The sequence below is a fragment of the Botrytis deweyae genome (genome assembly GCF_014898535.1).
Source record: "Botrytis deweyae strain B1 chromosome Unknown BDEW_031, whole genome shotgun sequence".
Classification (NCBI taxonomy): domain Eukaryota; kingdom Fungi; phylum Ascomycota; class Leotiomycetes; order Helotiales; family Sclerotiniaceae; genus Botrytis; species Botrytis deweyae.
In genome coordinates this window covers 209,310-222,261 of record NW_024066238.1, presented here as the reverse complement: position 1 = coordinate 222,261, position 12,952 = coordinate 209,310, and the positions used below count along the sequence as shown (strand labels likewise).

The 12,952-nt window shown below is 40.0% G+C and overlaps 5 protein-coding genes across 5 annotated transcripts; 1 reads left to right on the top strand and 4 right to left on the bottom strand.

Moving 5' to 3' along the window:
• Nucleotides 1–438: 438 nt before the first annotated feature.
• EAE98_009846 (uncharacterized protein) lies at nt 439–1,910 on the bottom strand (the record flags this gene model as incomplete). Its single annotated transcript, XM_038957467.1, has 3 exons — nt 439–1,018; nt 1,067–1,727; nt 1,781–1,910. The coding sequence occupies 3 exons, from the start codon at nt 1,908–1,910 to the stop codon at nt 439–441; spliced, it is 1,371 nt and encodes a 456-aa protein (XP_038806175.1).
• Nucleotides 1,911–6,812: 4,902 nt separating this feature from the next.
• On the bottom strand, nt 6,813–7,741 carry EAE98_009845 (uncharacterized protein; the record flags this gene model as incomplete). The annotated part of the gene is made up of 5 exons (XM_038957466.1): nt 6,813–7,156; nt 7,213–7,292; nt 7,390–7,394; nt 7,501–7,605; nt 7,739–7,741. The coding sequence occupies 5 exons, from the start codon at nt 7,739–7,741 to the stop codon at nt 6,813–6,815; spliced, it is 537 nt and encodes a 178-aa protein (XP_038806174.1).
• A 704-nt stretch (nt 7,742–8,445) lies between these two features.
• EAE98_009844 (uncharacterized protein) lies at nt 8,446–9,190 on the bottom strand (the record flags this gene model as incomplete). The annotated part of the gene is made up of 2 exons (XM_038957465.1): nt 8,446–9,063; nt 9,137–9,190. 2 exons carry the CDS (start codon nt 9,188–9,190, stop codon nt 8,446–8,448), a joined length of 672 nt encoding a protein of 223 aa, XP_038806173.1.
• Nucleotides 9,191–9,996: 806 nt separating this feature from the next.
• Nucleotides 9,997–11,099, top strand: EAE98_009843 (uncharacterized protein; the record flags this gene model as incomplete). The annotated part of the gene is made up of 3 exons (XM_038957464.1): nt 9,997–10,624; nt 10,701–10,863; nt 10,931–11,099. 3 exons carry the CDS (start codon nt 9,997–9,999, stop codon nt 11,097–11,099), a joined length of 960 nt encoding a protein of 319 aa, XP_038806172.1.
• A 499-nt stretch (nt 11,100–11,598) lies between these two features.
• Nucleotides 11,599–12,922, bottom strand: EAE98_009842 (uncharacterized protein; the record flags this gene model as incomplete). The annotated part of the gene is made up of 5 exons (XM_038957463.1): nt 11,599–11,804; nt 11,875–12,440; nt 12,531–12,647; nt 12,708–12,730; nt 12,800–12,922. 5 exons carry the CDS (start codon nt 12,920–12,922, stop codon nt 11,599–11,601), a joined length of 1,035 nt encoding a protein of 344 aa, XP_038806171.1.
• Between the last annotated feature and the right edge of the window lie 30 nt (nt 12,923–12,952).

The window sequence follows — 12,952 nt, the reverse complement described above, 5'->3', positions numbered from 1 at the left end:
GAAGGGAAGAAGAGTAGTAAGACTATTAGAACATAAGAGTAAGATATAAATCAGATAAAGTCAAAATATAGGTAGGTAAGGAGTAGGTACTCATTATCAAAAGAGCACATCATTCATTCTCACTTTCAAATTTAAAAAAAGTAAATATAATTACCATACAGTACAAAAAAAAATCACAAATACAACCCAAGAACCTAAAAACAAAAGAAAATAAAGGAAATATAAAGTGTTTTGTTTGGAATTTGTTTTATATTCTTTTATCCCATCCATCATGTAGAAGAGTAAAGGTATCATGCTACCACTGTCCATATGTCATCTTCTCAATTTATCAACTTCTCTAAAAACCTAATTTCTGATTCGAAACATACAATCCAATCCATCTTCACCTTAATCTCATGCATCCATCCCAAACATTAAATTATACACGTCACCTTAAATCTACAAAAGTGCGGCACCAACAAAGGTCAAACTAGCAATTAATCCACCAAGGATCATTGGGGTCTTATCCATTGAGCTCAATGAGTTACCTGCACTGGCTTTGGAAGTACCAGTAGCAGTGCTAGCACCAGTGGCAACAGCGGTAACTGATCCAGATCCAGCAGAGGCAGTTCCGGTAGAGGTTCCTCCAGCGTTTTGGGATCCAGCACCAGTCAAACCAGCACCCTTACCAGCACCCTTGGTCATGAGTTCAGCGGCACCAGATGGGATAGCTGGGAGAGCATCAGAGGTAACGTTCCAGGTAGATGATTGAGCTGGGCAGTCAGAAGCCTTGTTGGTGGAGCTGTATCCACCATCTCCAGTTGGGTTGGCGGTTCCGGCGAAAGCAGACTTGAGAGCGGTGAAATCATCTTTATCGGTGACAGAGTCGCCATCAATTGTTACGAGACCATACTTGGATCCTTCCTCAGAGTATTCGTAAACGAGACCACCAGAGTAGACGGCAGTCATATCAGTGCCGTAGAGAGACTTGACTTCTTCAAATGCACGGGTGTTGGTGTTGCAACCATACTCGGAAAGGCTACAACATGTTAGTTTGGAAATTTTGAATCGGGAAGTGGGTACTTACAAAATAGGAAGGCCATAATCAGTGAAGTTTTTGACCTTTTGATCCCAACCAGAGGTTGTGAATGAAGATGGATCACACCAAGAGTAATCGTTGAAGGCGAAGAAGTCACTACGCTCGTCATCGGTACCGCAGTTCATGTATTGAGCCATCTCCAATCTGTTGGAATCAACATCGGCTGCAGAGTAACCGACTGGGATCGAACGGTATCCACGGCTTCCGATATATTGTCTCATATCACGGGTAACTGCCTTGACGTATGGAGCAGCACTGGTGGTGGTGTCATCGTTGATAACCTCATTTCCTGAGAAGAAAGCCAAGGTGTTGGTGTAGTTGGCAAAAGCATCAATGGTGGCAAAGATGTTTTGAAGGTAAACGGAGTTGTAGGAAGGAGCTGGGGTAGCACGGTTAAGGGAGTACAATGGTGTGTTGACATCGAGAACCAAGTAAATTCCAGCCTCTGCCAAAGCGGTCATGCAGTCATCGTGGTTGGCAGTGTTGTCAACAGAGTAAACACGAACAGTGTTGATACCGAGTTCCTTGAACTTTGCAATATCACGGGTGCAAGTGGTCTTGTCGGCAATAGGATCGATGATTTTGGAAGAACCTCCTGGTTGGTAGTCGACTCCACGGATATAAAATCTGTCGTTGCCAGAGAAGAAAGCTATGGCAGATTAGTAAATGATTCTCGAGGGCATGGAATCCAAACAATCTTACCATTTCCCTTGGTGGTGATGGCAGTCAGAGATGAAGATGATGCTCTTGGTGCCAAATTCTCCACTGGAGATGGAGCAGCCAAAGCAGAGCCAGCAGCGGCCAAAGTAGCGATTGTGTTGAAAGTCTTCATTTTGAATTTAATCTTTTGAATTGATTCGATTTCGACGCGTTGGAAGGATACGGAAGAAGTTGACGGTCAAGAGAAATCGACTGAGGTAAAGGGAAAAATGGTTACAAGTGTAAACGGGTTGGTGAATGCTCCAAAGTGAGTGAGAAGCAATTCAAGAAGGATCCAATTAGAAGAGTGATAATAAAATGGCAACTACAACGAACGACAGTGCCAAAAAAGTCAATGGAAGAAGGTTGGAGAGGTTGGAGAAGAAAGTTTTGATGTATTAATGGAAGAAGAAAAGAGAATTGAGAGAGAGAGAGAGAGAGAGAGAGAGAGAGAGAGAGAAGAGAGAGTTTTATTAAAAAGGGATGCGTCCAGAATATCTGGAATCTTTCACAGCCAAGATTACCTAATTACCTACTTTCTGGCTTGGATTCGTTCCAATTCGAAGTTCGAACTTCGAAGGCCATACCTTTCCAACCTTTTGATGGGCGCTAAGCCTCATGCAGTATAGATCTTTTCCGACCATAGTGATAATCAGGAGTTTACGCTTGGCATTCAAGGTTTAGAGTTATTCAATGGGTCCGAACTTTATAGTCGGCCAGGATTAATTACAGCCAATCGTTACTCCACTTTCCTTTGATTGGATCTCTGGGTCGGGAAAGGCTCGTGTTGAGGTTTATTTTGAGAGATGGGCTAGAGATGGGCATTGGGTACGGGAGAGAGTGAAGCGTGGAAATGGATTTGTACGGAGTACCGTGACTACGAGCGACCGTAGGAAGATGTCTCTCATTATCTTTCCGTACAACTCATGTAATGAATGAGCACAGCCTCAATACCTCAGTGCCTCAATCTTTGAATAAGGTTGCAGGTGAAGTATAAGTTTAATTCTAGATGGGATGATTAGTTGGGTTATTACTTAATTGGGTAGTAGTTGATTTATGATTTTGGTAAAAGACCTTACTCATCAATGCATATCTCGTATTGATGTATTGATATACGGTATTTTCTAAATACAGTTTCTTCATTCCTCTCTAATGACTTATTAGTAAATATGTTATATCATATCATCCATCAAAAAACATCAACATCAACATCAACATCAACATCAACATCAACATCAACATCAACACCAACACCAACATCATCATCATCAACAAATTCATCAATCTAACTTTGCCCTCAAATCACACTTCATCACATCATCATCAAACCACCTGGTCAAAAAAGCATTGAACATTATCATCACGACAATCACCACGACAATCATCACAACAATCATCATCATAACCAAACAATCACGCCAATCAATCAATTCCAAACTAAATATAAAACACGACTCCATTTATCTCATCTCCACTCCAATCCACTCTCTCACTCTTCTCTCCATAATTCCCCAAGAAAAGAAGCAGAGCGCATCGGGATCCAAGATCAAACCATCAATCATCAAACGATTCAACTCGAATTGGGGATCCACTCTCATACTCAGGATCCACTCCTGACTCTTCCATTCTCAATTCTCAAACATGCCATCATCAAATCATAATGATCATCGTCTTCTCCATTTTCATCTCCATCTCCATCCATCCAAACCTCCAAATCAACCCACCACGAGGCAATCATCATTTCAACCTCAAATTCAACCACAAGTCAATCATCATTTCAAACGTGATAATCCTACGTGACCCCCAACAACTCACAGCCAATTCCTACATGCCAAACCACACATCAAATCAAGATCATTTCCAATTTCTGTTGGTTGTGTTATTCCAAATGATACTTCTCAGCGCGTAACTCCTCATGACTACCTACACCACAATACTACGATATATATTCCTTCCACATCCAACCCAACCCAACTACTCCCCCCCTACTCCATCCTCCCACATCTCCCGAATCCCAGATTCCCATGCACGAATTGCCGATTCCTTCCAACAAGGATTGATGTTACAAGTTACATTTTCAATCCCTTTCCATCCTCCGATCTTCAAAGGGGTTCTCACTTCTCACTTCGCTGATACGAGGTAAGTTGTAACGGCTGTTTTTAGGGGTCGTATTGATGACCCCATTATTTAATTTTGATTTGAGATGATATGCCATAACATAAAAGGATTAATTATTGGAGGGGTTCTAGAAGCTGATTTCTATACTTGTACACAATATACACAAACTATTTAACCAATGAGGTAGGGACATGAGACTCGAAATTCGAAATTCGAAATCTCATTTTCATTTTCATTTTCATTTTCATATGAATAGGTTAATAATGAGGGATTGAATAAAAGAACGAGATTTGGTATCACCTCTCATAGCTGGAGATGAAGATCAACAAACTGTTTGATTTAGTCGCGTTTCATATCTATCTAAATACTTGGAGCGAGCCTATCTACTATCTTTCTATCTATTTTACTCCATACCTATCTACCCTACAGTAGGTATCTAACAATATCATTCATCGTAATACTACTACCACTACCACTACCACTACCACTACCAATACCAATTACACTCACTACTCACTACTTACTAGGTACTCACTATTCACCTCCAATCCCCAAGCAAACAAGTCCATATATTATACATACCATACCATACTCCAAAAACCAAATTTCTCATTTGTTTACTCGTACTTTTACTTATTTATTGATTCTATTTATTACCTTGGATAAACTTTTACTTACTTACTGATTCTATTTATTACCTTGGATAACCTTGGATGACCTTGGATAACCTTGGATGAACCTTGGCTTGCTTGGATATCTGCCTGCCTATTCATTGAATTGAATTGAGATTGAGATTGAGATGAGATGAGATTGAGATGAACAGAAAGACAGACAGACAGGTAGGTAGTAGGTAGGTAGGAGATAGGTGTTTGTATACCAATCAATCAATTAATAAATTGAATAGAACAAAAAGGTAGAAAGGTAGAAAGGTAGAAAGATAGAAAGATAAAAACTCACTCATTCTGTGAATCTTCTTGGCCCCGGGAGATGCTTACTGCTAGAATTCCTTGATTTTTCTTGGGGTTTCTCTTAAAGGGAGAGTGCTTTTCTCTTGGGGGTCTTGGGGGGGGTTCTTGAGGTTCTTGAGGTGTATTGGAGTATATTATTAAATGAGTGAGTAAATGAGTAAATTAGAAAATTAATAAGTAAATAAATAAACAAATTAGTAAATAAATAGTATTTTATACTCTATATATATCTAGTATATCTATTCTATATATCTTTTAAAGTCTGTCTATAAGTTAGATAATTAAAATAAATAGATAAATAGATAATTAAATAAATAGAGAATAAAGTAAAATAAAATAGAATAGAGTAGAATAGAGTAGAATAAAATAGAAAAAAATAGAAAAAAATAGTTAAAGATTTAAAGAGAATATATTTTATTTTATTTTATATAATATAATATAATATAATACGATATAATATAATACGATATAATATAATACGATATAATATAATACGATATAATATAATACGATATAATATAATACGATATAATATATACGATATAATATAATACGATATAATATAATATAATATAATATAATATAATATAATATAATATAATATAATATAATATAATATAATATAATATAATATAATATAATATAATATAATATAATATAATATAATATAATATAATATAATATAATATAATATAATATAATATAATATAATATAATATAATATAATAATAGCTGGAGGTAGATAATTGAAGATAGATAGCTGGAGGTAGATAGCTGAAAATAGATAGATATAAGGTTATAAGATACAAGCGAATTTTTCTCTTTTAGGAAAATTCGTTCGAGATTGGATTGGGATTGGTGGGTTGGAAGGGAGGTTGGTATGTATGTATACGATGAATGGAAAATACCTACCTGGCTTGATAAATAAGTATACCGTGCCGTGGTGTGCTGTGCTGTGTCGTGTCGGACGGGCGAGTGATGAATTGTTAATTGGTAATGTGTACTGTGTACTGTGTATTGGGTATAGAGTATAGAGTATGGAGTAGGTATGTAGGTATATAGATAGGTGAATATCATCGGAATAGGTATCATTTGGTAACTTGTTCATATGGGTTTGGTGAGTGGTTTCTGATTTATGTATTTATATAGTTCAGTGTTGTGTTGTGTTGTGTTGTACTGTGTAAGATTAATAGGTATCTAGGTGGAATGATGATGATGATGATAACGAATTGATACCAGCAACACAGATAGGTGTTTTGTCTTACCTAGAGCTTCGTTTCTTTTTCTCTTTCATTTTTCCTTTTTGTAGTAATTTGTGGTTTATGGTTTGTGTTTTGCATTGTGACATATGATGGGATGTTTTTAGGTGATGGTTGAGCTTTGAAGAGGGGTTTGTATATTTTTGTGGTATGGAGGGATAGAGGGGTAAATGGGAGTTTAAGATAAGTTGCAGTTTGCTGGATATTGCTGTTTTGCTCACTTGTGAGAGGTATACATTAGGGGATTACTACCAGAAGATAGTTTCGTTTACCCTTCCTCGGTTAAAAAGTGAAAATAGGGAATTTGGGTTAGGGAGAGAGGGAGCGACTAGTTGGATATCTCTAGAGAGTTAATCCTCCAATCGCTAGTATCGCTCATAGCAGATTCTTGCTTTAGCTTGAGTCTAGAATGATTCTCACAGCGTTGTTATGTGCTCGGAATCTGGGCATCCTCGAATTTTGAGATTTTGAAATTTTTCTTTCTCGGAGATGAGTTTTCATATGCTCGCCATGCAGATTTGTCTGCCAGTGGAAGTAGGATGTACAGCAAGTGCTCTATGTTTCTCTCATCTAATTTCTATATCCATATACAACACAGTGCAACACAATGCAACTTCTTTCAGAAGACTGCAGGAAAATATAGACAAGCTCAACCCTCACATCCCAAACCCTCTACTCATCTCCAACAAACTACCAATCACAACCCTCCGCCAAAACCCCCGCCAACTCCTCCAACCACTTCCGATCCACCTCATCAAACCCCTCCTTCACCCCACAATCCACATCAATAATCGCCTTCACCACTCCATCCACCACAATCGGCACCACAATCTCACTCTGACTAGCAGCATCACATGCAATATGACCCGGAAACTTCTCCACATCGGGAACGAGCTGCGTCGTCTGAGTCGAAGCGGCGGTACCACATACACCACGGGAAAAGGCGATGGTTTGACAAGCGACTTTTCCTTGGAAGGGACCGAGAATTAGGGAGGGCTTGGAGGGAGTGGATGTGGGGTCCAGTGTGTAGAATCCTGGAATGGGTAAGTTGGTGGTTTGAGAAAAGGTAAGGAAGGGAAGAGAGACGAACCGGCCCAGTTTACCTCTGAAGAGGGGGAGGGAAGTGATTTATATGCATGCCATAATAATGACGCCGTGTTTGATAAATTACTATGACCATTTCGTTATTCAATGTTCGTACATATGTCATCTGACTAGATCATATCATATCACTTGATATAACGACTCGAAAAATTTGAATATTTACCACACCTATATCCCATTAGTATCTACCCATACTCACAATTTACTCGCTCCTTCAATATCGACAATCCCAATCCCCAACCAAAGAAAGAGAAGACGAACGAAGAAAACATACCCAATTCCTCTGTCCATCAATTAATCCCCTCGCCTCGTCTAAGACCTGTGCATAAGCTTCCGCTTTGCTGATATCGGCTTTGAAAGTCGATGAGTCGGCGTGTACCTGTGGGTGTGGGAATGGAGTGTTAGTTGTGGTTTGGTACTAGATGAGCTGAGATGAGATGAGATAAAGTTCTGGATATGCTTTTCTCGTGGCCTTCGGGTAGTTTTACTATGGGAGGGGTGATTAACTATACCATTGTGAATCTTTCCGCTCGGGAGATTTTTGCTCGGGAGATTTGCTCGGACGGCTCGGCTCGGGTTCGGAGCGTTAATAGACAAGGGACTTAGAATCGGAATTGGAATAGGCGGGATGGAGAAAAGCTTGGTTGTCTAGTGAGGATAACTTAGTAGGTTGTGAACTCAAAATCGTATATGAATGTGCGCTTCTTTTTATGTACATGTGAGGAGGAGGAACAGAGATTGATGGGTGGTCTGTGCGTTTGGGAGTGGAATTTTATTGCGTGAGGTCTCGTGATGTGGAGGTTTGGGAAGGTGAAAATTGGTGGGTAGAAAATTAGAGCATTTTTTTTGAAATTCTTTGTTATATCGATTTTAGAGCATTTTAGATTGGTGTTCTGGTTAAGTTGTAGAAAAACTTTTAATTTATAGTTGGTAATCTTTCAGACATATTATAAATCTTTTTCGATGGTGTTATTCGATTTCAAAATGATGTTTAACCTTCGTTTCAACGAAATCCACGTTTGGCGAGTTTGGTGTGCCGGTTTTTTCGTCCAGCTGGAGTCCCGCTGACCAAAACTACTCTTTTATATACGATTCTAGTGATATCGATATAGCATCGGATCAAGCCTTAAAACCAATTATTCAATTGCTCCATTCTCTTCTCTATCCAAACTTTAGTACATGCTTATTAACAATTTCTACATTCATCTAGTTATCCCAGTCAAATATTCGCCCCCTCTCTCCTCTTCTCAACAAATTTCTGTTCCCCCCAGAAAGGGCTAAGATGTTCATGTTTAATAGTCCTCTCATACCATTCCACAAGCTTCTTGAATTTCCCTCTCATCTCTACATCGATGACCTGATCAAATCCCCAATACAAAGCAGCAGCAACAGAGATATCCGCCAAGCTAATATCATCCGTACCAGATACATACATGTGTTTACTCAACTGACTCTCCAAAACACCCAAAACAATCTCCAATTTTCCCATAGCTTCATCCTCTGCTCTTTTCTCAAAAGGCACAAATCCATATCTCCAGAAGATGAGCGTAGTGATGGGTTCAAAGATCTCATTATTAGCAAAAGATATCCATTGACGAATGGTCGCGCGTGCTTTGATATTTGATCCTAGTAATTGGTTCGTAGCGGGGCCACTTTCAGCGGCATACTGGGTGATAGCATCCGATTCGAAAAGTTGGAAGGAGGTGGCATCCTTGAATACGGGGACACGGCCAAGTGGGAAGTCGGAGAGAAATTCGGGAGTTCGGTTGGTTTTGAACATAACGAAATCGGGAAAGAGATCAATGGTCCTGTTGTTGAAGGCAGCCGCGGCTTGGATCTGGTAGGTGGTATGTTAGATCAAGGGTGTGGTTTAAGGGATCTGTATTCAGATTTCCGGGTTCTTGACTGACCTTCATTGTACGAGGGTTGTTGGGGTAAGAATACACGGTTCCGAGAGATGACATCTTGAACGAGCTAGTGATAATAGGTGATTGAACGGAAAGTATTCTTAGTATTTGCTTGTCAATTCGTCGTGTGAACCTAAGTACTGAACGTTAAGTTTACCTCCTTCAAGTGGGAAGTGAACTCTATTTATACCCTTTTCTCTTTGCTCTCTTCATACTGATATGGTATTTGCAATTAAGTTTTTGATGGTTATCTACTATTACCAAGCAATCTCTACTAATTCCGACTTCTCTATATTATGGTTCCCGTTGCATCTTTCTGAGATTTGAATACCCGGAGTTAACAAGCTCAAAGTGCCGGGGGTTTCGCCCATCGCAATAAGTTCAACTACCTTGTAATAATTTTGAAGTATAATTATAGAAGTGCACGTTTTGAAAAGAAATTCTAATGCATGTCAGTGACTTACATGTTCCGCAGGAAGCTCCGAAGCACTAATTCTTAGTGCCCGGACTTATTCTCCTGAAGCGATTTCGCTAAATTAGTCAACTGCATGCGACTGACAATCCTACCGCGCTAGTATCATGTAAATCTTTGAAATGCGAGATGAACGCTATAGGTTTATAAATCATCACATAGAATCATTTAGTTCAGTATCATAATTCCGAGGAATGCTCTCACTATTCTAAGAGAGAGAGAAAGGTCCTATCACTTATTCTTGATAATACCTCGGTTTGTAATCTTTCGAAACTACAATACCTACAGGTACCTTCTAATGTTATCTTTAATATTTATACCTACTTATAGACATCATTGTCCAATATCTTGATACTAAAACTCCAATTTCTCTACAACTCAAGCACCTAAAATGTCCTCCTCTGAAGCAAAAACCATAGGCATCGCCGGCGTAGGCGGCAAGTTCGCTCAATGCATAATCAAGTCCCTCCTCCTCAACCCATCAGTCCACATCAAAGGTTACTGTCGCAACGCATCCAAACTTCCCACAATATTGACCACCCACCCTCGAATTAAGATCGTGACCGGATCCTATGACGATATAACCTCAATCCAAAACTTCGTTTCCGGTACCTCCGTCGTCATATGTTGTTATTTTGCCTCGACAGAGGTAATGACCAACGGACAAAAATATCTTATCAATGCCTGCGAAGCGGCAAAGGTACCCCGCTACATAGCCGGAGATTTCTCTGTTGATCACACACTCATTCCATCTTCACGCATTCATCTCTTCCCCAAGCCAACTACGAAGATTATCGAATATCTTTCTACTAAGAAATCGGTCAAGGGAGTGCATATTCTCAATGGCGCGCTGATGGAAACTTTCTGGGCGGAATTCTTCCAGCTATATGATTCATCCTCTCAAACTCTCTCGTACTGGGGAGCAGGGGATGAAAAATGGGAGTTTACTACATATCAGACCGCAGCAGATTATACAGCTGCAGTTGCTTTGGATGAAAATGCTGTGGGAATATTCAGATGTAGGTTCTTCGTGTTTCATTTTCGCTTTCGATTTTGTTTTTCTTTGATACATTCCACTAACAAGAGAAAATACAGTCCTCGAGGATCGAAAGTCCCCTCGCGAACTTCAATCCATCTTTCAAACCGTCTATTCCACTCCACTTCATCTCAAGTCCCATGGATCTCTAATTGACCTCGAACAGAAGCTTGAAGAGGTCGTAAATACACATGGCGAAGATACATCTCAATGGGGCGCATTGTAAGTAATTTCACATTATAATTTTAATTTCCACCTATGATCTTCCAAAAACTGACTTAAGTAATAGAGGATTTGCATTCTGGTGCACAAACGGGAAAGCATATTTGGGGGAAGATAGCAGTAATCTTGAAAATTCCAAATATCCTAAAGTGAAAAATGTTACTATGGAGCAGTTTTTGAAACGTCATGCTTTGGAGGAGCTTCCGCTTGCGGATCAAAGCTTGGGTTTTGCGTAGATTTTGGTGGGATGAAGGGGCTTGATGTTTTATTTTTAGAGGGTTTGGATAATGATGAATAGTTATGTAGTTTTACCCGGATAATTCCGAACCTACTCGTATTTCAAGCTACTTTTGAGCGAAAATCTGAAGAGCTCAGCTGTGTTTTCAAGATTGAAGAAAGTTTGCCACCGTGAGTTATACACAAGGTTACCAGGTCCAATAATTATCCAAGTAAAGATAGAAACCAAAGTTTCTGAGATGAAGTTTTTACCTGGATTGCTTTGCGTAGGTCTTCATTCTTGGTCCGGTTGATAGTTTTGATATCGTGAGCGGATTTTTGCAGCTGCAACCCAAAAGCATATCCTTCACATCAGGGGACTCAAGTCCCTTTACTATTAGCAATTTAACACCCTTTTTAAAAAGTAACAACCGTCTTATGCGTTTCTGATCACTGCTTTCATATCGAATTTTCTGAAGGCCAAAATTGAAAGCTTTATGACTCAGTCAAGAACTAAATTTACAAAGTAACAACCACTTTCTTTGCCGAAACCCCCTTCCTTTGAATATCCAATGCCTTCTGAAGGTCCTCCAATCCGTGACCTACAACATACGGCTCAGGTTTTGCTTGCAACTTTCCGTTTGCCAAGCCTTCTGGTACAAACTTCTTCCAAACAGCTTCTCCAACATATTGATTTGGCTCCTGAATAATCGTGAAAGCGGTGACTAAAAGACAGAAAATCAAAAGGTTAATCGGGAAATGCTCTTCAAGAAGAGAAAGGATGCCAATACGTACCATACTTGGGCGAGAACTTTTCCGTAGGCTTGTCATATGGAAGTACACTTGCAACCTTGGGAAACACATCTAGACTCTCCAGAATCTTTTGTACGGTTTCGAAGCTCCTGGTCTCGGAAATAGCGTCGAAGACTCCGGCGATTTGGCTACCGCGAAGTGCGTTTGCTACTTCTTCTACTACATTGGGGGACTTGTAGTCAATCACGGTTTGTGCACCAATTGATTTGACAAAGTCTTTATTTTGAGAGGAGGCTGTGGTAATGACTTTTAATCCTGCGGCGACGGCAAGTTGAATGGCGGTGGCTCCGACGGAAGACGCTCCTCCCCATATAAGGATTGTGTCTTTGTTGTCTGTTTCGACTTTGTCGGTGGGGGAAGGGAGAGGGAGGTTTAGAGTATCTTTCTGGAAGAGACCTGCTGATGCCGTGGAAATAGCCAATGGAAGGACTGCTCCTTCTGCGAAAGAGAGAGACTCGGGGAGTGCTGAAGTGAGCTTTTCCGTGACGAGAGTGTAGTTTTGGAAGGCGGAGTTGGAGGGATCGCGAGTCATTAGGGCGTGGCAATGCCTATGTGTATTTTGTTAGATTTCATGATACTTTGTGCACCCAATTTGGCTGAGATTTGATATTTGAGAGTTTCTGGAGTGGTTTACATACGCAATGACCCGTTGACCTTTTTGGAAACCTACAACACCTTCGCCGACAGCTTCAACTGTACCGGCAGTATCTTCTCCTAGGATGAATGGATATTTGTTGAGATAGCGACCATGATCCCTATATTTTATTAGAAGTCTTCATACTTCACAAACTGGCCACTTGGCATAACGAGCTTACTGTATCTTCCAATCGACAGGATTCTGCTCATCAAATAATTATTAGTGATGGAATCTATACATCTACGCCGAAAGAAGATTGTGATAACATACGATAGCCACAACCGCATTCTTAATAACCAGCTCTCCCGGGCCAGGACGAGGTATAGGGGCATCGTCAATAGCCAACGGGTGTGCGCCAGAAGTCTTAATCCATGCTGCTTTATTTTGAGCCATGTTTATGAAGGTTGAGGAAATTGAGATGAA